This window comes from Squalius cephalus (genome assembly GCF_949319135.1).
Source record: "Squalius cephalus genome assembly, chromosome: 19".
Taxonomy (NCBI): domain Eukaryota; kingdom Metazoa; phylum Chordata; class Actinopteri; order Cypriniformes; family Leuciscidae; genus Squalius; species Squalius cephalus.
Genome location: NC_137140.1, coordinates 21,325,150 through 21,351,434, shown reverse-complemented (window position 1 = coordinate 21,351,434; position 26,285 = coordinate 21,325,150). Strand labels below are relative to the sequence as shown.

The 26,285-nt window shown below is 37.3% G+C and overlaps 1 protein-coding gene across 2 annotated transcripts; it reads left to right on the top strand.

The window, feature by feature from the left end:
* Positions 1 to 946: 946 nt before the first annotated feature.
* nsfb (N-ethylmaleimide-sensitive factor b) lies at positions 947 to 26,219 on the top strand. Of its 2 annotated transcripts, none has more exons than XM_079851902.1 (22): positions 947 to 1,050; positions 3,828 to 3,913; positions 4,020 to 4,119; positions 4,685 to 4,724; positions 5,743 to 5,909; positions 6,027 to 6,134; positions 6,231 to 6,306; positions 6,778 to 6,933; positions 11,632 to 11,831; positions 14,016 to 14,181; positions 14,305 to 14,379; positions 14,458 to 14,645; positions 15,003 to 15,098; positions 15,434 to 15,590; positions 16,577 to 16,710; positions 16,845 to 16,911; positions 17,054 to 17,133; positions 18,894 to 19,028; positions 19,889 to 20,002; positions 24,325 to 24,380; positions 24,475 to 24,526; positions 25,184 to 26,219. In XM_079851902.1, the coding sequence occupies exons 1-21, from the start codon at positions 1,039 to 1,041 to the stop codon at positions 24,488 to 24,490; spliced, it is 2,229 nt and encodes a 742-aa protein (XP_079708028.1). In that variant the 5' UTR covers positions 947 to 1,038; the 3' UTR covers positions 24,491 to 24,526; positions 25,184 to 26,219. The 2 variants fall into 2 exon arrangements, with proteins under 2 accessions (XP_079708028.1, XP_079708027.1); XM_079851901.1 differs by having other exon boundaries at positions 25,181 to 26,216.
* Positions 26,220 to 26,285: the final 66 nt, after the last annotated feature.

Here is a 26,285-nt window from a genome sequence, read left to right as displayed (position 1 = left end):
AAATAAACATTAAACTTGTTTTTGATGTAAAACATATGTGATATAGTTTTTATTGTGAGTAGGCAAGGGGGTCTGTTTAACCCCCAAGTTCAACTTTGGAGAACAACAAAGGATATCTATTTTAACCCTGCATAGCCCGGTATATGGAATAATATATATATATATATATATATATATATATATATATATATATATATATATATATATATATATATATTATGTTTTTAAACCATTAGAGAAATTATATAAACAAATCTAAAATAAATATATAATGCAATGCAATACAATGATGATAGAGAGATTTACAAATAAATGTTCCTCAAAAGACTGTTGTATCATTTACATTTTAACATGATTTTTCTAAAAATGGAAAATAAAGTAAACTGAAGTTGCTTCAGTCCAGTAAATGATCATCTTGAAATATTAATGACAAAATAAGTTATATTGTTAAAGATGTCACAGCAAATAGACTCGTGTACCACGACCTCTAAAGGTGGACTTTTTATTTGTATGATCTGTCAAACAGAAGGCATGAGGAAGAATATGTCTGATCTTGTTGATAATTTAGAGGCCCTAGAAATTCATGGTTAGGATCAATATTCCTCTAGCGCCATCTAATGGACAATGTGCATTGATAATTGCAATTTGAAGTGCTGTAAAAGCACTCAGTATTCTGATGCGACAAACACTTTTATTTCGCTCTCAGATTAATCCCGTAAGAAGATGCTCAGTTAGTTTATTCTGTACAAAGACCAATGCCAGAGCAAACATGAGAGGGCTAGAGTTCATACAAATGTACAATTAGGTTATAATGATCACCAAATTAATTAAAAATGATCTATAATTGTTTATATAAAGTTTGGTGTAATTAAATGCTATTCTAATTACAATATATCGTGATAAAAATTCGTGCTTTTATTTTGGTGGGTTTTCGCTTCCGGTTTGACGTTGGTGTCATTGCTGAGAGCGGTCGCTGGGGGCAGCGTCTAGTTGTGTTACTTTTTCGGAATTCCTCTTGATCACCTGATAAACGCAAAAATGGCTGGCCGGGTGAGTATTTCTTTATGATTTAAGTTGATTTAGAGTCGCACATAAATAACCCATAATTTCGTGAGCGTTCTCAGCAGCAAACTCAAAGCTGAGCTCCATTCATACGTGTTGCATTTGCACACGTCATTCACACTCACGCAGTACCGGAAGACGAGTTCCACATCTCATGACTTTTCAGTGAAACAAAACTTCATGCAATGTTTTGAACACGACATTTACGGGGCATTTAAAGTTTCTCACGACATCTGTGCTTTCTTTAAACCAGTTTGAAGAGTGACTATGGCGAAGTGCGTGTTGATATAACTGTGGCTGCTGTCATTACAGATGACTGAAACAAAGAGTGAATGAGAGTTAATATTATGATAAATAAATTCTGTTTTTGACAGACATCAAGGATATTGGTTCATGATTATTCAACTACCTAAATCAATAAAATATATAGAATAAATAAAACATTGCATAGGCTTTATTTTGACACATTTTGTATATATGTATAGCCTTGAACGTACAGAGGTCTGCAGTGTTATTATCGTTTTCGTTAATTGAAATTAAATATAAAAGTAAAATATAAATGTTAGATGAAAAACTGAAATGTTACCTTAACCAACTGAAATAAAATAATTACTAAAATGACTAAAACTAAAATAAACTACAATAAAAAAATAAAAAAAATAGAATAAATATAATTTTCTAAACAAAAAAACGAATACAAAACATACAACAAAAATGTAAACTACTAAACGTAAACTAAAAATAAAAGCTTAAATTCAAAGTATTTAATACAGTTTTCAAATATCACAAAAAATGGTATTATACATATAGATAGTGTTTGCTATAATATGTGTTAATATTATTATAATTTTAGACATAATCTTTTTTTTTATTCCACTTGAATCATTTTTGTTATGCTGATATATGTATGTATATATAGTTTGAAAAAGATATTCTCAAATTAGATTTGAATATTAAAACATACAAATTAGAATATTCTCAATATTTGATTTCCACAAATTTCCTGGTTTAAATTAAAATAAAACCCCCAGCTTTTCAATGTGGTCTCAGCCCTTTGGACTCCACTGAATGTGCTGCTTGTGTCAGTTGCTAATGTACCATAGAAATAGTAAAAACAGGCCCAAACACTGAGTCACAGTGCATTATGCGTTACCCAGGGTTATGCTTACAGGCTGTATATTTGAGCAGATTATGTGGGATTCAGAAGGTCTGGAATTCATCTCATGCTATTGGTAATACCACACTAGGGTTTAATGTAGCCCTTGGGTAATCCTATAAGATCACACAGCATTACTGTATGTTATTTCTTTAGAGCGAGCTACAGCTGGTTAAAGATGGATATTCTTAATAAGTGTTATAATAATCGAATATCAGGGTGCAGAAAAGGTAATGGGGGCGACATCTAGGCTGTATATTTAGCCTACATTGAAAAGGATAAGGGACACTTTTTGCTTTGGCTAATTTAATGGTCTTTAACACAGTTTAGAAATAGTAATGCTTGGTTTTCAGTTAGCTTTCATCAAATTATCTCCATTTTGCTTCTTTTTTTTGGGACCAGGATTAGTACTAGTAATGATTCTATTACTAGTATTTAGCGTTATAATTATGTCACACAGCAATTGTCTGACAGTGCAGGTCTGGAGAATGTTGAAGGTTATTTCTGGCTCACTTCAAGGATATCAGTGAGCTTTTTTCACTAAAGCTGCTACTGGAAGTAAATGTCAAAGTTTCTTTGTTCTCTTTTTATCAAAAGTTCTTGCTTACATTCTTGAAATTAGTTTTAAAGAAAAAAACAATATAATTGTTTGAGTGTGTGTGTGTATATGTAGGCTACACACACACACACACACACACACACACACACACACACACACAAAATAGAGTAAAAACAGTAATATTGTGAAATATTATTACAATTTAAATTTGAATATATTTCAAAAGAACAGCATTTATCTGAAATAGAAAGCTTTTGTAACGTTATAAATGTCTTTATTGTCAGTTTTAATCAATTTAATGCATCCTTGCTGAACAAAAGTATTAATTTCTTTTAAAAAAAAAAAAATCTTACTGACCCCAAATGTTTGAATGGTAGTGTATAATGTTACAAACGCTTTCTATATAAGATAAATGCTGTTCTTTCAAACTTTCAAAGAATCCTGAAAAAAATTACGCTTTTCATTTACAATCATTTACCATGATTTCTGAAGGACGCTGAAAATACTATATATATACTAATAATGATGCTGAAAATACAGCTTTGCCATCACATGAATAAATGACATTTAAAAATGTATTCAAATACATTTTTACTGTATTTTGGATTAAATAAATGCAGAAGAAGAAGAGAAACATTTAAAAACATCTTACAGTTGGTGATTATTATTATTTTTAACTTAAATATTACTAAAATACAATACGTTAACTTCAACCAAAGCAAAAGTTCATCTAAAACATTTAGTCTGCCATTAAAATTAGCAAGCACATTAGTACATTTAAATTGTAATGCACAAGTATTTAAGTATGTCAATACATTAACATGATACTTAAAGTATTGTTTTATAGTCCAGTATTGAAATGCAACACAATATAACACGGGTCCATCTCTGCATAGGCCTGAAACATGTTAAAGACCCCTGATCTAGGCAATTATTAGTAATTATTATAAACGATCAGGAAGTATGCTTGAGTTTCTGACTGGTGGTGTATATGGAGGCTGAAATGTCAATTACTCCTGTTCTTTTGTTTTTTTCTTCTTTCCTGTACAGACAATGCAAGCAGCGAGATGCCCGACAGATGAACTGTCTCTCACCAACTGTGTGGTTGCAAGTGAGAAAGACTTCAAATCTGGGCAGTGAGTATTTAATGTGTAATGAATCAGAAATGTAAGATGTGATCGTGTATTTAAACACATACTATCGGAACGTGTGTGTCAGATCAGCTGTTCTAAATCTTTCTAGGCATTTGACCGTTAAAACCACACCCACTCAGAAATTTGTGTTCACGGTTCGAACTCACCCGAGCGTTGTCCCGGGAACCATTGCCTTCAGTCTACCCCAGGTACACGTTTGTGTCATCATTCCCCATAGGCTTCTCTAAGGTCCCATATGCCTTTATGTGTCTTTACTGCTCTTGTAGACATGTAGAACAAAAGCTGATATGCGTTATGCACCTTTGTGAAATGCATTAGTATGCAGATGTACAGAAGTGTACTGTTATTGTCAGCATGCTTATTTCTTAATATCTTGCATTGTTTTTGCCTGCTTCTCCTTCGTCTGTTAACTTGACAGCAGCAGGACTTCTCAGGTACTCCAGTATCTTTCTCACAGTGGTCTTATTTTATGTCAGGATGTGATGTTTAATGAACAAGAGACCAGGAAAAGAAACAAAACTAGAGAAACTTTATTCTACTTAAACTACATGTTAAATTAAAAATGTGCTATAGAGTAGGACCGTCTATCAAGAGAAAGTTGTACAAATGCGTTTGTGTAGCTTTTTAGTAGGAAATTCTTTATAATACCAATAATAATTGTTTGGCCTGTAATATGCTAAAACTGATGAATTATACATGTAGGCTAAATGCAACATAATATTGATGAGTTTCAATATGCTCTCTGTGTTATAGAGAAAATGGGCTGGACTCTCTCTAAACCAGGATGTGGAAGGTACGTGTACAGTTTTATACTACTAATCTTCTGACAAAAAAAAAAAATCCTTTACAAACAACACTGAATTTGATTCTCCTCACTAATAGTGCAACAACTCAGTTATAACCCATTATAAGGAATTATGTATTTTTATAAATAATTGTAACCAAAGTTAAAAGGCATTCAAATATTTGCAGATTCCTTGTTACATCTGAAATTGGTTTGTTTGCCAAGTGTTTTAATACATTATACTTTTTAAAGGTGTAACAATGAATATATATATTTGATCTATCAATATAATGTATTATAACTGTGGTTTCAATTATTCATGAGATCATACAATGCATTATAAGGTACATTACAAGGCATAATTAATGCATTAAAAATACTTTTATATAACGCATGTTTTATATATATATATATATATATATATATATATATATATATATAAAGGCTTTAGGTAAAGTGTTACCGCTAGATAGTGAAGAATAATTACTTATTTTAAGAAATATTTAGTCCAGTTAATCAAGAATTTAATTAAAAAAAATATTGTTTTCTTGTTGAAAAGAAGTGTCATTGTCAAGCAGTTTTGCTTAATTTGGAGACTCAGTGTAAATTAATATGTTAATCACTCCTAGAAATATGGAAATATAGGTTAAGTAAGTTTCTCCAAAAATTTCTGTACAGTACAATACTGTTCAGAAGTAATATTTTATGTTTTTGAAAGATTTTTAGAAAAACCTCTCTAAAAACAGTAATATTGTGAAATATTATTACAATTTAAAATGGCAGTGTTCTATTTTAATACATTTGAAAATGTAATTTATTCCTGTGATGGCAAAACAGAATTTTCTGCAGCCATTACACCAGTCTTCAGTGTCACATAATTGGCCAACTCAGAGGTGTGAGATGTGATTAATCGATTTGACAGCACTTGTTTACATGAGTTAAAGTTTAATCGCAATGTTGCCATTATAATTGCATTATGAGGGTGCATGTAAACATAGTCAAAAACTGTGACTTCTCTCTGTTGCAGCGAGTATCTACAACTTTGACCCGTCAAGACAGTATGTGGGAACCATGACGCTAGAGATTGACTTCCTCCAGAAGAAGACCGTTGACAGCAACCCTTACGACTCTGATAAAATGGCCATTGAATTTATCCAGTTTTTCAACGCACAGGCCTTTAGCGTCGGCCAGCAGGTGAGACAGTTAAAGAGCTAATGAAATGAATGTCAGACCCACACTCAATGAGGTCTGAGAACTTTTTGTGTATTGTGGATGTACTGTCACATAAAGCCTGTGTCGTCTTCCTGGCAGTTTGCCTTCAGCTTTTGTGACAGGCTCTTCGGACTGGTCATAAAAGATATCGAGGCAATGGATCCCAGCATCCTCAGGGGCGAGCAAAGCTCTAGCAAAAAACAGAAGGTACCTTTTTACTACTTGCTTTCAAGTCTTATCTAATCATGTGTTAAGAGAGTAATGGCAAATTAAATATTGTTTATCTCCATGTTTCTTTTTTAGATTGAGATTGGTCTGTTGCACGGCAACAGTCAGGTGATTTTTGAGAAAGCCGAGAGCTCATCTCTCAATTTGACTGGTTAGTGTTTAACCTGCAAACACACACCACCATTGTGGCTCTAACATACACAAGCAGACAGCACTTCATATTTATTCCGCACACATTTTTTATCTCACGTTTTGAGCTAGATTGAGTTATAAGCAAGGGAAAATGTTTAAATTGAACCTAAACATTACTCAACAGATTAATTCAAAATAATTAACTTAAATAACTTTATTTCAGTTCTGTGGCCTGTGTTGTCCAATGACTCAATAAGCAGTAAAATGTTCAGATTTCAAATAATGTAACAACTAAACCGTACCACTAGATGGCAGTCAGAACACATGTGGTTTCACCTCAGCTTCCTCACTTTGTCACCTCTGCTCAAATGTTTTATACATCAGTTAATTTTACATGGGGTATGACCTTGGTAGATTAAATATAAATATTATGTTTTCCTTAGTTTCTTTAGTGCTCCTCAGCAACCTGATTTTGATAATTCTTCCCCAGGAAAATCAAAGGCCAGAGGGTCTCGGCAGTCCATCATCAACCCCGACTGGAACTTTGAGCGCATGGGGATCGGAGGCCTGGACAGGGAGTTCTCGGACATCTTCCGTCGGGCCTTCGCCTCGCGAGTCTTTCCTCCAGACATAGTGGAGCAGATGGGTGAGTCTTAGATTTTCTCTCTCTTTTGCTTTGAAACAAAAAACTGCGAAGCTACACTAGTGCATGACGCCCCTGTCTTTGTCTTGGAAGGACATATATCTTTTTTTTCCTTCTTCAACCACATTGCTCTCTGTTTAAGTGGCCAGTAGAGGCACAGCATGTTGTAGGCGACATGAATCACGGAATGTTGCGACTCCAGTTCGAGAGAGAGAGAGAGGACCAAGCCAAACTAAATAAGAGAGTGGCTAAAAGATTTGACCGACTGCTCTCAGACCCTCCCAGCACCTCATCCTAACCATAAATGAGAGAATTGCTCAGTTACATTCAACCCTGAAAGAACATCGTTATGTTGTCTTCTCTTTTGCTGTTGGCTAGCAGTCAAAAGCCTAGTTTGAATTATATTGTCAGACTGCAAACTGATTGTATTTTAATGATTTATATTCACCCTCTAAACAGATCAACAATTGTTAAAGATGCTATCCAGCAGACAAATTCCCATCAGATTGATTCCTGCAGCGAAAGTATTATAATCATTTGCAGTTGAAGCTGCTGTCTGCGTTCCGTTCTCAGCTTTTAGACACTGGGACTCTTTTGATAAGTGTTCTTATTGGTGTGCAAAGAAATGTTCTCACACAGAATTTCAGATTGATTTTCAACAGGTGCTCATGTTGATGAATCCTGAATAAGAAAGCGATGTCCATAGTAAAAAATTAGCTTAAGATCGTGTCCTAACCAGACTTGATGCGATAAGATTCCAGTGCCAAGCAATTTGTCTGTCCACAGCAGAAGCGACGTGACTACGAGCCGCGACAAAATCAATCCAAAATCACAGCTAATAAGAAGAGCGTGTGTGTGTGTGTGTGGTCTCTGCAAGCACACTGCATTCACAACAAAATGGATATAAGTAAATAATCAAATTTATAAATATTACACCAATTTAACATTATTAAAAACATACTGAGTGATTGAAACGATCTTTGTCATAGAACACAGTTGTTTGTTCACACTGACTTCACAGTTTGAACATTCTTGTTTGTTTTCTTTCATTTATTTTCAAGATCTGAGGTGAACTATCCATCAGTATGGCCATAAACGTCACACAAATGATATTTAAACTCACATTCAATTATTTTAACATTAAATAAAGCACATAATCAGTATTTGAGATTATCATTGTCATACTTTGTATGTCCATGTTTTCCAAGGCCACCTGGAGTCTGTGTTTTTTGTGCGTACATGTGGTGCCACTTAGTTTATCCATAAATGTTAACACGGTTTTGTTAATAACTTTATTCTATTCTTCACTTGCCAAACTGCGAAAATGAACAGTTATGAAGAGCATATTCCTGTAAGCTGTCAGATGACTTGATCATGTATGCGGACACACAGAGTTCAGTGTGTGTGTGCGAGAGAGAGCGAGAGATGACCTTTGTGGTGTGATGGCTGCAGGAGTTGGCCTCTGGCTCGGGCAGCTGGCTGCTCTAATGAGATGGCGGGTCTTGATAGCGCAAAGGTGAGCACTTAATTGGGCTTCGTTTTGGAGCCCAGGTGCTGAAGGAAGGTGCGGGTGTGTGTCTGAGTATGTTATTGTCTTATAGCGCTTGGGTGGGAGTTTACACCAGTACACCCAGTTTCTCCCAAAACTCCCACCACTTAAAGGTCATTTCAGTCTGCCCAGCCGTGGCCTCGTTCTTCTCCTCTGTGGAAAGTCTGGACGTCTGCCCTCCCTCAACCTGAGTCTGTCAACAGGTGTAAATGGCCATACTGATTCCCATCTCAGGCCTGCTGGTTATCTCCAGAATTCCCGCTCTTTTCAAATGGCAGCCAACAGATGTTGTTAACCAAAAACAGGGCTCTTGTCTCAGAAATGCCATTGCTCATCAAAAAGACCCTTGTGCTACTCTGAAAACCATTGTATTGGACACTTGGCCATACTTCTTGTGTGAGCTTTATGGCATAATCTTATAACCATATAATATAGACTGGTTTGAGCTGATAGAAAGGCGACAATAACTTGAATAACCGTTGAACATTGAAGCAGATGGGCTACAGCAGCAGAAGATCACACTGGGTGCCGCTCCTGTCAGCTAAGAACAGAAAACTTAGGTTACAATTGTTGCCTGGTCTGATGAGGCTGGATTTCTGCTGTAGAAGATGGCAGGGTCAGAATCTGGCATAAACAACATGAAAGCATGGATCCATCCTTCCTTGTATCAACGGTTCAGGCTGCTACTAGTGGTGTAATGGTGTGGGGGATATTTTCTTGGCACTCTTTGGGCCCATTAGTACCAATTACGCCACAGCCTATCTGAGTATTGTTGCTGACCATGTCCATTCCTTTGATGGTTACTTCCAGCATAATAATGCACCATGTCTCAAAGCTCAGATCATAAACTCAAACTGGTTTCCTAAACATGAAAATTATTTGACTCTATTAAAATGGCTTCCACATTCACCAGATTTCAATCCAGTAGAGCACCTTTAGAAAGTGGTGGAACAGGAGATTCACATCTTGCATAAGCAGCCAACAAATCTGCAGCAACTAAGTGAAGCTATGACAATATGGACCAGAATCTCTGAGGAATGTTTCCAGCACCTTGTTGAATCATTGCCACGAAGAATTATGGAAGTTCTGAAGGCAAAAGGTGGTCCAACCCAGGACTAGCAAGGTGTATCTCATAAAGTGGCCACATTGACAAAACTGGCACTGAGGTTTCAGCTTGCACAGTAAGGCGCGTACTAAACACATGCTAGAACTCCAAGAGCACAGTACTACTGACCCAAAAGCACAAGAAAAGTTGGCTCCAATTTGCTTAAAATCATATAAATATGCCACAGTAGTTTTGGGAATTTGATCTATGGATCAGCAGTATGTCTGGAGGAAGAAGAATGAAGCATATGCTGAAAAGAACACTGCCTAGTCAAGCATGGTGGGCAGTGGTGGCTGGTTATAATTATTTTTTGGGGGGGGCAAAAATAAATACAAAGCAGTACCAAAAAGCATGTTTCCTACTTGAACATAAATTTTGCTCTCCTTTCTTTCTGGCCAGCAAATTTCTCAATGACTCTCTGATTAAAGTCAGTCATCTCAGTAACAAGTCTCTTTTCCATGGACAGCAATGCCAGTGCATTCAGCCTCTCCTGGGTCTTGGTGTTTCTGAGAAAAGTTTTTATTCTTTTCAAGGTTGAAAAGCAGCTCTCAGCTTCAGCCATGGTCATGTGTGTGGTAATGAGAACTTTTAGGAGAGTCACAGTTTCGGAAAAGACTTCTTCGAGATATTCTCCATAAACAGCTGGAATAGGTATATTTTTCAGATAGATGTTTGAGGTCTCTTACCCCCATTGTTGTCCACAAAACTTCAGTGACAAAACAAAACAGGGCACTGCTAACATCACATCCAGCCAGCCACCTCCATTTCTCATAACAAGCGCGGGTGAAGCTCCGGGTGTAGCGTTAGCTTCGTCCTCTGTCACTGGCCTGCTACTGGATTTGTAAATCTGGATGGTCCGGTCCGAGATCCTTTATCCTTTTTTTTTTTTCTTCCAGTGAAAGCCTTGTGAAAGTTTTTTTTTTTGTAAATAAATTACAGAATTTGGATTAACTGCTGCCATTATTTCTACCAAAGTGGTCAGCCTAGCAAGGTTTTGACGGAGTCGGAGTGACGGTGTCGCCCGCGCACTCGCAGTAGTGGCCAAGAGCGTAAAGTTGAATGACAGGTGACGAGAACCAATCAGATTGGATAAAATAACATATATCCAATTCTGATTCGCCAGGGACGCAACGACCTGCGTCTGGAGGAGAATCTTGAAGAAACCAATTAGAGACCAGCTTCAGGTCACATGCTACCCGAAAATTTAAGGACTCAGATAGACATCCATTTGTCCGGCGTCCCTCGCTCTTGAAACCGCATGAAACATATTGAAAAACATAGAAAATAGTTAACCGATTAAAGCCAGTTTTTCTTAAAAGCTGAGGCTCTTTTTACTACCAGCCGGCACATCGTATGAGTAAACTATTTTATTTTTTGTATTTTTATATAATTTTTGTACATGTATATTTCTGGAATTTTGATGGGGCGGCGCCCCAGCGCCCTCTATTGACAAGCCGCCTCTGATGGTGGGGCTCAGTGGTGCTCTGGGGCTGCTTTGCATCCTCTGGCACTGGAAACCTGTAGCGTGTGTAAGGCAAAATGGATTCATTGAAGTATATCAGGAAGTCTTAGGAGAAAACATCATGCTGTCAGTGAAGAAGCTGAAGCGTCATTGGACCTTCCAACAGGGCTTGGTTGCAGAAGAAGTCCTGGAAGATTCTACAGTCTACAGTGGCCATCACAGTCACCTGACTTAGAAAATCCCCATAGAAATTCTCTGGTGGGATTTGAAGAAGGCGGTTGCAGCACACAAACCCAAGAATATTACTGAACTGGATGCCATTGCTCATGAGGAATGGGTTAAGATTCAAGATTCAGAAGCTGGTGTCTGGTTATACATCTTGTTTGCAGCAGGTCATAACTGCAAAAAGGTGTTCTACTAAGTACTAAAGATGCTTGCTATGAAGGGGTTGAATAATTTTGAGACTGCAGAAGTCATTAAAAGCTGCATTTTCAGTTGAATTTTTGGAAACCACTTGAAACATTTGTTGTGTTAAGCTTTATATATATTGACTTTACATCCCACAACCCCTTTCTCTTTCCACAGGCTGCAAGCACGTGAAGGGAATCTTGTTGTTTGGGCCGCCCGGCTGTGGTAAAACCCTGATGGCACGTCAGATTGGAAAGATGCTGAATGCTAGAGAGCCGAAGGTGGTCAACGGGCCAGAGATTCTGAACAAATATGTGGGCGAGTCCGAGGCCAACATCAGAAAACTGTTTGCTGATGCCGAGGAGGAACAGAAGAGAGTAAGAAACCAGGAAGAGATGGAGACAAAATACAATACAATACAACACAACACAGAGTTTATTTATATAGCACATTTAAAAACAACTGAGGTTGACCAAAATGCTGCACAGAGTATAAAAAAAAACACAGCAATATCACACACAAACAGTAAACAGTAATCATCAGCTGTAAAAAATAAAAATTAAAAAATGGCTACTGTTCTAGATAAAAACTCATAAAACAGAGAATCAGGGAATATTAAACGCCAGTGAGAATAAATATGTTTTAAGAGTAGTTTAAAAAATTTAAATAGTTGGGGCAGTTCTAATGTAAGCCGGGAGACTATTCCATAACTTCGGTCTAACAACAGCAACAGCACGATCACCTCTATTTTTGAGTTTACTCCTGGGAAAACAAAGTAATTCGGAATCACCCGATCGAAGTGATCTCGACTGTGTGTACGGGTGCAGTCAGATAGGTACTGTGGTGCCTGGTTCTGAATGGATTTAAATGCAAATAATAAAACTTTAAAATCAATTCCATATTTAACAGGTAGCCAATGAAATGAAATCAAGATTAATGTGTTCGCATTTAATGCTCCCCTTGAGAAGCCATTGTACCATGAGCTAACTGTAAACGTAAGATGGATGACTGGGGGACACCGATGGTAAACGAGTTGCAATAATCTAACCGATATGTTACAAACACATGCATAACTACATAACTTCTTTAAAGACAAGAATGGCTTGACCTTAGTTAAAAGACGAAGATGATAAAAACAAGATTTGACCATAGCACTTATCTGCTTAACAAATTTAAGGTTGTTGTTAAACAATACACCCAGATTCCTAACAGATGTGGTACTGTATGATGGCAGGGAATCAAGATCAAAGTCATGTACTCTGTGTTCATTCTAGCCAAACAGGATAATTTCAGTCTTACTCTCATTAAGACTTAAAAAATTACTCATAAGCCAAGATTTTAATTCACCCAATCTAAAATAGGCTTTAGGGCATGCTTATTCTCACGCTTTAAAGTCAGATAAATTTGGGTGTCGTCAGCATAAAGATGAAAGAACACTTCATACCTGTTTAAAATAGATCCCAGTGGAACCATATAAAGAGAAAATAATACAGGGCCGAGAATTGAGCCCTGAGGAACACCAGATTTTAAATGAATTTCAGAGGAGTCCAATGTCCAAGGCCAATGTCCTAGTTAAATCTGAGCGGAACCATAGATTGCAGTCAGTAGCTAGCATGATGTCATTCAAAACTCTTAGGAGAGCCAGTTCAGTACTATGGCAAGCTTTAAAACCGGATTTAAATTTTTCATGAATAGAATTGTTAGTCAAAAAAGATTGAAGTTAAAACCAATACATGGCATTTCATGCTAATTATTAAACATTACACACTTAGGAAAAACCTTTGTTCTTTCACGCACTTCACAAATCACTGTTCGCTTAGAAAGGCCATACAGACAGTTTTGCACAACCTTACATTCATCTGGCTCTGTGATGGAACCCACTGATATTTGACACTTTAAAGAAAGGGTGCTCTGTCAACAGTCAAAAAAATCATGGCAGGCAAACACGGGTTTGCTCATTGGATGCTGTTCCCAGTTTTGGGCCATCCAGCAGCTCTACAAATAACTCCAAATTGCTGAAATATACTTACTGAATTACTGTAAATGGCCTTGTGTTTGCTTAGAAACATTATCATAGTTTTTTTTTTTCCAAGGGTGATGTGTCATGAAGTGTTGGCAGAGAACTGCTGGTTCTGGCCGTTGTTGAGTGTGATGTTGTGCTGGTAGACTGTGTGACTACATGACATTGAAGAGCTCACTCGTCACCTCTTAATGAGAGCATTCGGCTATCTCTAACCCCTCACCCCGACTCACGGGAGGCCACGCACACTCATACTGGCCTCCCATCTGTGCTAAATGTTACGGCCTAGCCTCTGACAGCCTCTGAGATGAAGGAGATAAATCTTAATTGTAGTCCATTGTCACGAAGTTTATACAGTCACAGGCCATTCACCAGCTTGGCATTTAATCAGAGAGCTTAAGAGAACTGTACACAGTATTTTTTAAGACCACATTAAAACGAAATTGGAATTTTGAGGCTATTCAAACATTTTTTATATTACATTGTTATATTTATTATATTATATCATATTTCTGTCTCTTGTTTTGCTTGGCTTTTGAAGTTGGGGGCCAACAGTGGCCTGCACATCATCATATTTGATGAAATTGATGCCATCTGTAAACAACGTGGCAGCATGGCAGGCAGCACTGGGGTCCATGACACTGTAGTCAACCAGCTACTGTCCAAGATTGATGGTGTAGAGCAGCTCAACAACCTCTTGGTTATTGGTGAGAACTTCCTTTGAGATCGACCAGCATAAAGAATGACCATGCATCATTTTTTTTGTTACATATTAATATGTGTTTATTGATTTGGCTTTGTGTTCATCATTAAATCATACTTTATTTAAGGGATGACCAACAGGCCTGACCTGATTGATGAAGCCCTCTTGAGGCCAGGAAGACTGGAGGTCAAAATGGAGATTGGTGAGAACTACAGTAGCCATCATGGATCACATATTCAAGGTTGGCTGAACAACTAGTTGACTTATAGTCCTTCTCCAGGCCTGCCTGACGAGACGGGCCGTGTTCAGATCCTGCATATCCACACAGCAAAGATGAGGCAGTCAAACATGCTTGCCAAAGACGTTGACGTAAAAGAGCTGGCTTTCGAGACCAAGAACTATAGCGGAGCAGAGCTGGAAGGGCTTGTTCGGGCTGCCCAGTCGACTGCCATGAACCGTCACATCAAGGTCTGATCTCATCATCTCATTGACCCCTACAACTAATTATGGCTGATTTAAACTAAATCAATTCTTAAAGTCGACATGAAACGGAAGTTGCAATAGTCTTTTCTTCACTATTGTGACGTATATCCGAGTGAAACGGCTTCTCGAACAAGATTACAATTTTAGAAGCAGTTGAGAACTCTATGGATATCTTTATAAAGCTAGACAAAGTGTGTGTGTGTAGCAGCACAGCTCACACACTCCCATATTTGATGGTGTTGACACAGGTGTAATAGGTCTCTCTTTCTCTTGCTTCAAGACCTTTCGTTTTGATTAAGTGGATGAGTTTGAGGTTCAATCTGTGTGTTTTTGCTCCTGTAGGCCACTACTCAGGTAGAGGTGGACACAGAAAAGGCTCTCACTCTGCAGGTCAGCAGGAGTGACTTCTGGGCTTCTCTGAATAATGACATCAAGCCTGTAAGTCCACTCCACATTATTGTGTATTCAGTTTGTATAATGATATGCTGACTCGAATTCCCCTGATTAGATCTTGTGTACCTAAACTTCACTATCGCCATGAAGTCTGGTCCACGTTGCAAGTTATTTTGGCCAAAAGCCACCCACTTAGAAAGGAGGTGGCTGTCATTTGCATACGGCATGTAAAGTGATGTTAAATGAATTATTCTGTGCATTCTGCACTGTGTAAATGGACCACCTGAGAGTCTTAAATGTTGTTCATACAGTATCAGATCATTTCAGCAGTGAATAAATTAACTTATCATTGCATTTCTCTGTTTTTGTTTTCTGTAAAGGCATTTGGCTCTAATCAGGAGGATTACGCCAGTTACGTCATGAATGGTATTGTGAAATGGAGCAATGATGTGTCTGACATATTGGGAGATGGAGAGTTACTGGTGCAACAGACCAAGAACAGTGAACGCACACCGCTAGTAACTGTGCTCTTAGAGGGCAAGTCTTACACACAAACCTAACATGCACATACATAGATATACACAAATACAATGTTAGGGGTTAACTAATTAAAATAGTGACTTTACTAACTGAACTCATTTTGTTTAGTAGAGTGTTGCATTTCCTTTTTTTTAGTGTGTAAAAAAAGTAAATTCTCGCTCCCTTAAAAATGTTTTCTTGTAGAAGTACACAAAATATTATTTTTAATAAAACAATTATGGCTGTCAATCAATTCAAATATTCAATCAGAATTAATATCATAATGTTTTGTAGTTCAAAACATTGAGTGCCGTGTCAGTCACGTTGCTTGTTTTGGTTTGCTGACACCTTTTTTCTGAGATGACTTTGTTTTTGGAGGAGAGTAGGGCTGCATCATTTAAATTATATATATTTTTTAACAGCTCCAGGTTTGATGTGCTTTTTTAGGGCTGCACAATGTGTGATATTTTAATGTAATTATAAAATAATCATAATAATTATTAAATTTTTATTAATAAATAAAAAATAGATGGAGTTTGTGTGAAGCATCATTTACTGTGAACCTGAAAACCCCAGATCAATTAGCATGAGCAGTCTTTGTGGTTTGAAAATCACACTAATCCGTATCGCAATTTTGATTAATCGTTCAGCCCTAAGAGAGAGTGTGTAGATGATGGCAGAATTAAAACCATTTTAATGTCAATGTCATCTAATAGGTATATTTAAAATGAACCCCGTAGCTTAAATGTAATTAGCTGCTTTTTATTAGGAGCTTTTAGTGTAGCTACCTGTTCAACAGGGTATCTGACTGCAGGTGACCTTACATTATAAGAAACTTGTAGCTTGACAGCTTACAGTTGCACACATACACTGCACACATGTACAGAAACGCTGAGAGGATAGCATTCCTCCATGCTCTTGTTCTCTGGTTCACACAAGCAAACATGCACCATAATGCTGCAATCTGATATGACTGAGAGTGTGAATGCTCTCCGCTCCCGCAGGGCCTCCTCACAGTGGTAAGACCGCACTGGCGGCCAAGATCGCAGAGGACTCCCAGTTCCCCTTCATCAAGATCTGCTCTCCTGACAAAATGATCGGCTTTTCAGAGATCGCCAAATGTCAGGCCATTAAGAAGGTAACAACCTCGTCGCTCGATTAAGACGGGAAGAGATCTGTGCGTGTTGAAAGCAGTTGTCATTGGGGATGTTATGGATTTGATTTTGCAGCCATTGGCCTTTAATAGTGGGTTTCTGGTTTTCATCTCTCTAGATATTCGAGGACGCTTACAAGTCCCAGCTGAGCTGTGTGGTTGTGGACGATATAGAACGACTGCTGGGTGAGTCCATCACACCGTGGATGATGAACTTCCTGTCAAAACTGATAATAAGTTGAAATGATCACAATGTACAATGTAATGGTTGGTCTACATACCAAACTTACCCAACACTATCTTCTCGTCATGTTTATACACTCCACAGATTTTGTTCCCATTGGGCCACGGTTCTCTAACCTCGTGCTGCAGGCTCTGCTGGTATTATTGAAGAAACCTCCTCCTCGGGTGAGAATGTCGCCCATAATACTGACAGCCACAGATAGGGGGCAGCACCTCCTTTTCACAAGAAAAGAGCTCCTCTGATTGCTCCGGTGCCACTCACTACATTGGTCGTTTATGCATAAACATATCAGTTATTTTAGTCCGCTAAAATGTATTATTTCACCCATAATGTTAGAGGCTTTTAAAACCTCTAACCCAAGTATAATTCTAAACCAGTGGTTCTCAGACTGTGGTCCGTGAAGGATTCCAAGTGGTTCTACATAAATAAAATTATTTACAGTTACCAAAATCAAATTATTGACTCTGTAGTCAACTCATAACAATGAATTAATATGTGGTAAAGTGTTTCTATTGTCTCATTTTACAAATGATTTGAAATTATATGTGTTTGACTCAGCATTTTAGGTAGTGTACAGTAAAATCTTTTAGGTTCATTTGCTAAAAGCAGGAGGCCAGTTCATTTATTTATAATAAATACATAATAAAAACAATACAGCATGTCAAAAATCATAGAAATGTAAAAACGATTTATAACACACCAGTGTTAAAAAAATTGGGATTAGTAAGATATTTTTAAAATGTTTTTGAAAGGAATTAATACTTTTATTTAGCAAGGTACATTAAAGTGATCAATAAAGAATTGAAAAAAATCAATTTAAAATAAATGCTGTTCTTTTGAACTTTCTATTCATCAAAGATTTGTGGAAAAAAATTCAGATTCTACAAAAATATTAAGCAGCACAACCGTTTTCAACTGTGATCCTACTAAGTGTAATTATAATGATTTCTGAAGGATCATGTGACACTGAAAACTGAAATAATGACTGTTGAACATTCTGCTTTGGCATCACAGGAATAAATAGCATTTTAAAATATATTAAAATAGAAAAAGTTATTTTAAATTGAAATATTTTGCAATATTACTGTTTATACTGTATTTTGTATCAAATAAATGCAGCTTGAGCAGAAGAGACTTCAATCAAAAACATTAAATAATCTTAAGAACCCCAAACATTTTTACCATAGTGTATATAGTATAAACTAAGGTGTACAATATTTGAGTGTCCTCCACTTTTTGAGTCTGTGCTTCCCCCAATTTTTATTTTACTGAAAAGAACCACTAGTTAAACTTTTCTTGCGTAACTTGTCCCGCACCCTTTGTACTACAAAATCTTGCTGAGAAGAGGTGTCCTGTCACTTCTCTGAGCAGTGTTTATTTTTATTTTTTTTGAACCAGTAACTATAAATCGTGTTTTTATAATTTAGCTACATTTGAAATATTTATGCAAATCATTTTTTTTTTTTTTGCTGCAGCAGTGTTTTTCATAGTGGGCCTATTGTTGTGTTGGCCTGCCTGGTGGCAGTGAGTGTGTATGTCAGGCAGGAATAGGTGTTGTGTTGTGTTTGTAAGGTGTTGTGAATAGCTGAGGGTCTTTTCCTCCAGATCAGGACTGCATAGAGCAGCACTCAGCAGGGAGTCGAGTCTTGGGTGAGTCGATAGAAAGGGTTTGTGAGAGAGCCGGGACCTGGCAGGCCCGCTGCCTGTGTGGCACCTCATCTGCATGCACTAGCATATACTGGGCACCACAGGGGAGCGACCCATAATCCCCTCTGCTCGCTGGGGCCTCTGGGAATGGCCCACCTCTTTACTCCACGTACATAGGCACCATAGCATAATTGTACTAGCACGTCGCAAAATGCTCTTCTGACCTTTAGTGTTTTAAAAAGTACCATAAAACTCATTGCTTGTATTTATACTGCAGGGTCGGAAGTTGCTGATTCTTGGCACAACTAGCAGAAAGGATGTTCTGCAGGAGATGGGCATGTTGGACTCTTTCAGCACTACAATCCACATCCCTAATATATCTAGAGGAGAACATCTCATGGAGGCCCTGGAGGTGAGGCTTTCAGAGACTAAAAGAGATAGATGTACAATGGCCCAAAAGTACCCTATATAGCCTACTATATCATATTTCATATGTGAATTAAGGTCTCTAAATTATCAACATGATCAAAATATTGCTGAAAAACCTGCTCTACACAATCTCCTTCATGCCTTCTGTTGTCTTATTGATTGGTAGTTAGTAACGTAAAAGGCCTTTTAGTATAATTCTAAAAATGTCCACATTTAAGTCGTGGTACACGTGTCTTTTATCTTACTTTTTAGCCTTATAAATAACAGCAACTGCACCAAATTGCATATTTTGGCTCAGTTTGAGTAAAATTGATTGGGTTTTTTTCTTCCTCAAGTGTGAGCGTCATATTCTCACTATATCATACTATATGGGCCATAAAACCCTGATGTATCAAATAGGAAACTAACACTATAAACAAGTTTGAGGGGCAAAAAAAAAAAAAAGCTAAACAATCTTGAAGAAAACAATCTACTTACCGTAATAGAACGGGTTTCTGGGGGCTCATTAACATTTATCATAAAGCAGACCATCTGAAAAGGGTAGTTCACCCAAAAATGACAGTTCTGTCATAATTTACCTCCTCTCATGTTGTTCAAAACCTGTATGACTTTCTTTCTTCTGTGGAACACAATATAATACATTTTGAAAAATGCTGCCGTGTTTTTTTGCCAATACAGTGAAAGTCAGTGTGGGTTCAATGTTGTTTTGGACCCCATTGACTTTTATTGTATGGCCAACAACAATACCACTTCTTGTGTTCTCATGTACATTATAATATGACCATATTTTTTGATTGATTGTCTCTGGATCCTTAACTGACTTTTTTCCCCTCTGTCGTTCAGCTTCTTGGGGGCTTCCAGGAAGAAGAGCGAGCAACTATTGCAAAACAGGTGAAAGGACAAATGATGTGGCTGGGCATTAAGAAGCTGCAGATGCTTATAGAGATGTCACTGCAGGTGAGACGCAGAAAGACCTTTTCACCCTGCGGGTTGTCTAGACGACTCCCTGAGTCACAGCTTTCCTGTGAAATCATCTGCGGTTTGAGTCACTGTCAAATTCAATTACTTTATGGCATCATAATGAAAACAAGCCCCTCCAGATGCGCCTTCCTTCTTGACACACACAAGTAAACAGAACTCCATATTCCTCATCTGCATGTAATTTGGTGTATGTGGCCTGCAGTGCTTCTGGAGTTGATTGAAGAGTTTCACTTTCCCTGCCAAAACAGACTGCTCGCAAAAATTGTGCAATAATGTTAGCTGCTTAATGGTATCACATTAAAAATCTACTAATAAAAAATATCTAAAATACATTAAAAGAAATATTAACAAAATGTTTAATTTAAAAGTTCACAGTGAAGAAATACTTTTCAAAATACGTTATTTATACATAAATACATACTTATAACTGATCACTATAAGTCACTAGTTTAAAATATATATAAAATAAAATGTTTTATTTTATATACAGTGAGGAAAATAAGTATTTGAACACCCTGCTATTTTTCAAGTTCTCCCACTTAGAAATCATGGAGGGGTCTGAAATTGTCATCGTAGGTGCATGTCCACTGTGAGAGACATAATCTAAAAAAAAAAATCTAGAAATCACAATGTATGATTTTTTTAACTATTTATTTGTATGATACAGCTGCAAATAAGTATTTGAACACCTGAGAAAATCAATGTTAATATTTGGTACAGTAGCCTTTGTTTGCAATTACAGAGGTCAAACGTTTCCTGTAGTTTTTCACCAGGTTTGCACACACTGCAGGAGGGATTTTGGCCCACTCCTCCACACAGATCTTCTCTAGATCAGTCAGGTTTCTGGGCTGTCGCTGAGAAACACGGAGTTTGAGCTCCCTCCAAAGATTCTCTATTGGGTTTAGGTCTGGAGACTGGCTAGGCCACGCCAGAACCTTGATATGCTTCTTACAGAGCCACTCCTTGGTTATCCTGGCTGTGTGCTTCGGGTCATTGTCATGTTGGAAGACCCAGCCTCGACCCATCTTCAATGCTCTAACTGAGGGAAGGAGGTTGTTCCCCAAAATCTCGCAATACATGGCCCCGGTCATCCTCTCCTTAATACAGTGCAGTCGCCCTGTCCCATGTGCAGAAAAACACCCCCAAAGCATGATGCTACCACCCCCATGCTTCACAGTAGGGAAGGTGTTCTTGGGATGGTACTCATCATTCTTCTTCCTCCAAACACGTTTAGTGGAATTATGACCAAAAAGTTCTATTTTGGTCTCATCTGACCACATGACTTTCTCCCATGACTCCTCTGGATCATCCAAATGGTCATTGGCAAACTTAAGACGGGCCTTGACATGTGCTGGTTTAAGCAGGGGAACCTTCCGTGCCATGCATGATTTCAAACCATGACGTCTTAGTGTATTACCAACAGTAACCTTGGAAACGGTGGTCCCAGCTCTTTTCAGGTCATTGACCAGCTCCTCCCGTGTAGTTCTGGGCTGATTTCTCACCTTTCTTAGGATCATTGAGACCCCACGAGGTGAGATCTTGCATGGAGCCCCAGTCCGAGGGAGATTGACAGTCATGTTTAGCTTCTTCCATTTTCTAATGATTGCTCCAACAGTGGACCTTTTTTCACCAAGCTGCTTGGCAATTTCCCCGTAGCCCTTTCCAGCCTTGTGGAGGTGTACAATTTTGTCTCTAGTGTCTTTGGACAGCTCTTTGGTCTTGGCCATGTTAGTAGTTGGATTCTTACTGATTGTATGGGGTGGACAGGTGTCTTTATGCAGCTAACGACCTCAAACAGGTGCATCTAATTTAGGATAATAAATGGAGTGGAGGTGGACATTTTAAAGGCAGACTAACAGGTCTTTGAGGGTCAGAATTCTAGCTGATAGACAGGTGTTCAAATACTTATTTGCAGCTGTATCATACAAATAAATAGTTAAAAAAATCATACATTGTGATTTCTGGATTTTCTTTTTTAGATTATGTCTCTCACTGTGGACATGCACCTACGATGACAATTTCAGACCCCTCCATGATTTCCAAGTGGGAGAACTTGCAAAATAGCAGGGTGTTCAAATACTTATTTTCCTCACTGTATATATTACCATTCAAAAGTTTGGGGTCAGTAAGATTATTTTTTTTAATACTGAATTATTCAGCAAGAATGCATTAAATTGATACAAATACAAATAAATACTGTTCTTCTGAACTTTTTTTCATCAAAGAATCCTGAAAAAAAAAAAGATCCACAAAAAATATTAAACGGGTGGTTGATTATGATTTCACTTTTCTAACTTTAGTTTGTGTGTCATGTTGCTGTTTATGCATAAACAACATCTGTAAAGTTGCGAAGCTCAAAGTTCAAAGCAAAGGAATATATTTGCTTTTAAAGAAAACGTTTTTTAAGGACTACAACAAACGGCTGGTAAGGACTACACAACATTAGTGACATCACAACCCTAAAATGTACATAAACCCCGCCCCCGGGAACGCGATGTATAGATTATCATGACAGAATATGCTAATCAATGACTAGAAGATAACTACACATAAGCTACATAAAATCATCAACTAACCATTCAGAAATGTCTTGTTGCATTCTACATGTTGTCACTTCTTCTTGAGTCTCTCCATTATTGTCTGACTCTGGTTTGAACATAAACATTGAAATTTTCAGTGCAAGTCTGTGTGAGGTAAAAGGACACAAACTGTTGTAGCTCCGCACCCTGTGCCGGGAGCAGCAGCTCCTTTACATTTAAAGGGACAGACACAAAACCGTTTTTGCTCACCCTCAAAATGTGACAATTTTTACCTGCTATATAAAAATATCTGTGGGGTATTTTGAGCTAAAACTTCACATACACACTCTGGGGACATCAGAGATTTATTTTACATCTTGTGAAAAGGGCATTATACCACCCTTTTAAGCAACTGTTTTCAACATTGATAATAATCAAAAGCACTAAATCAGTATTAGAATGAGACATAATGTGACACTGAAGACTGGAGTAATGATGCTGAAAATTCAGCTTTGCCATCACATGAATAAATTACATTTTAAAATATATTAGTATATAAATATAAAGTAGAAAACAGTTGTAAATTGTAATAATATTTCACTTTTTTTACTTCAATGTTTGAGATGTTGTGCTTCATCTCAGACCAGGTTGGTTAGAACTCTTTATTGAAGACATTTTTGAAATCCCTGTGGAGAAAATAATGGGAGAAAAACGTCTGGAACCAAGGCCACTGAAAAACTGTCCAGTCACTGTTGAGCTCTATTATGCCAATGTTGACTCTAAAAAAAAAACATTTTTGGGTACATTTAGTTAGGACCATTAGTTCTAGATTAGTGCTAGTCTTGTTTAATGAGAATTCGAGTTGTGTTTGATAGTTTTGTATTGTTTTTGTGGTGGCGTAATTGGAGTTGCAGTGGTGTTTGGGCTGGATGCTGTGTAATTGGTGTGGTATGCAGTAATGTGGCAGCGTGAGTGCTTCCCCTCAGAGAGGAATGAGACAGAGTCTGCCGGGACATGCTGCAAACAGCCGCACTGCATTTTCCTCCCATTCCCTCTATTCTTTCAGTAATTTTCACTTCTTCAACAGCCCCAGGCAATTGAAAAGCTAAGTTATTGCATACACCTTCATTAATTTTCCTCCTCGGTGCCTTCTCCCTCCTCAGAGCTTTCCTTTGTCCTTAAATCACATTCTAGTCTATAAAGGAAAGTTAACAGTGCGATTGAGTTCATAAACATGTCAGAGAATGCAGCTCCTTAATTAATTTTGTATTCATCTCTTGAGCGTAAGGAATTTAATGGCACAGTACAATTAAATTTATCTGGGATATTTTGTTTATTTTATTTTATCAACTTATTATTCATATATCTTTATGTTCCGTCTTGTTAATAAATATCACTAAACATCACCAAACAAAATAAGCATGCGAGGGCATCAGCACTAGGTTGTCTCACTGTCCTGGGTGAACAGGTACGCCAACCTGCTAGATTTATCACTAGTCTTGTTACTTCCCCTTCCCGACATCCATTTACTGCCGCCCCTTCACGACTCCTCACTGACGAATTCAGGGTCCCTCCGAACCCTCCAGGCTTTACATAGCTGACAAGGTTTTTGTCTTTTAAACAGCTCACAACTTTCCAGAAAAGTGGGCTTGCATGGAACGTACAGTGGTGTAACAAAAAAAATAATCTTTTTCAGTTGTGATTTCACTTTTAATCTCTATTTTTCACCCCCCCCCACCCCCCCCCCCCCCATGGGTATTTTTCTGTTTTATTTTTTAGATGCCTCTGGAATACAGAGTTAAGAAGTTCTTGGCACTGCTAAAAGAAGAAGGATCGTAAGTCCATTTCTTAGTTTGCTTCAAATGGATTTTTCCTCCTTTATCATGCTGATTTTCTTTTCATTAACATGTTGTTCATGTTGTTCTCCAGGTTGAGGGCAATATAGCCTCGGAGTGCAGAAGACATACCCAAAGCTATTTTGGTAGGAGTAACACACCAAGCTTAACATTTATAAAGTAACAAACGAGTTACATTTCAAGTAAATGTTGTTCTTTTGAACTTTGTTCATCAAAGTATCTTGAAAAAAAAAATCTAAATTTCCACAAACAAATATTAAGCAGCACAACTGTTTTCAACATTGATAATAATAAATGTTTTTGAGCACCAAATCAGCATATTAGAATGATTTCTGAAGGATCATGTGACACTGAAGACTGAAGTAATGATGCTGAAAATTCAGCTTTGATCACAGGAATAAATTACATTTTTAAATATATTAAAATAGCAAACAATTTTTTTAAATTAATACAATATTTCACAGTATTACTGTATTTTTTTATCAATAAGCATAAGAGCATAAGAGACTTCTTTAAAAAAAAGAACCGACCCCAAACTTGTGAATGGTATTGTATGTTTTATTATCATTGCGATTTTGTTTTTTATTTTTTTAAATGATAAATAAAATAATATACATTGATGAATCATCCAGAATGAGACCAGATATGCTTATTAAGGAAATCGGGTAAACAGGCATTTTTTATTTCATATTGTCTTTGTTTTAGCTTTTATCCATTAATAATATATGTGCACTTTTTCATAAGATTTCCTGTTTGTGTTTTTGTACCATATCTTTCAGAAGCAGTTAAAGGAGTCAGGGAAACACTGGGTGCACTTGAGAGATGGAGAGAGAGAGCACCATATCTCTCTATCCCTCACTTTCCTTAAGTATAGTGTACTACACGGCACTGCCCCCTGTTCAACACTAGCTCCTCGATTCCATAGTGCATAGGGTCTCATATTTGTACAGGAATTCTGAAATAGCACATGCATGTATATGAAGACCCATAGGGTTTTTATGTATATATATATAAAATGTATCATATTTATGATATGTGTATTGATGCCTTACTCCTAAAATTGTCCATACTCGGACGTGTAAATTTAGCAATTCTCTGACCAAACCTCTGCTCACTTTTCCCTTTGTCATGGATGGACTTATTATCTTAGAAACAGTCAGTGCCTTCCAATAACTATATTGAAATTCTCACTCCTGTGCCTTTGCATGCCAGTATATTATTGTAGTTTGTTTATTGCTTTTATTGTTTTCAGACAAGAAGAGCAGTTGTTTTTTTAAGAAAGGGAACTATTCGTCCTTCTTAAGTCACTCTGGACATTCCATGTCAGGAACATAGGAAAAGTCATAATCTCAGAGATGAAATACCCCTCGTTTCAGCCTTAAAAATTGTGTACAAATTGTGTACAGGACGGAAACCTGTGACCTACCTCCCGTCTGCCAGTCTGCCAACAGTGCCGAGATACTTCACATTGGCCTTGAATTCTCCTCTTCTTTTGCTCACAGAGCAATTAAGAAGAACATTATGACCCCATTATGATTTTACTGTTGATCTGTGAAAGTAAGAATTGAACCACACCAAAAGGACTTGCTCTTTAAATTTAAATGAGTTTTGTACACTTTTGATCTTGGACTGCATGTCTACACACTAGTACTTGTAGTAGATATCCTTATTGCCGAACATTTGGAGTTTAACATGCTATATTATGTTTTCATGGCATGTCTCTTTAAGGAACTAAATGATTCAATTTCTTGAGTTCTTCAATGATTCTCTAATTAAAATATGGTTTTAAGATTGCAATAAATGACTCCCATTATTGTTGTTTTGTAATTAGCTTTTTTTGAAGAAAAGTATCACATTTGCTACCTTCTCACAGTCAGTGTTTGG

Excerpts from the sequence above, each read along its gene's own strand:
- nsfb (XM_079851902.1), top strand. Across the intron at positions 16,912-17,053 it reads CGATATAGAACGACTGCTGG|ATTTTGTTCCCATTGGGCCA; the intron begins GTGAGTCCATCA and ends TACACTCCACAG. Across the intron at positions 20,003-24,324 it reads TTATAGAGATGTCACTGCAG|ATGCCTCTGGAATACAGAGT; the intron begins GTGAGACGCAGA and ends TTTATTTTTTAG.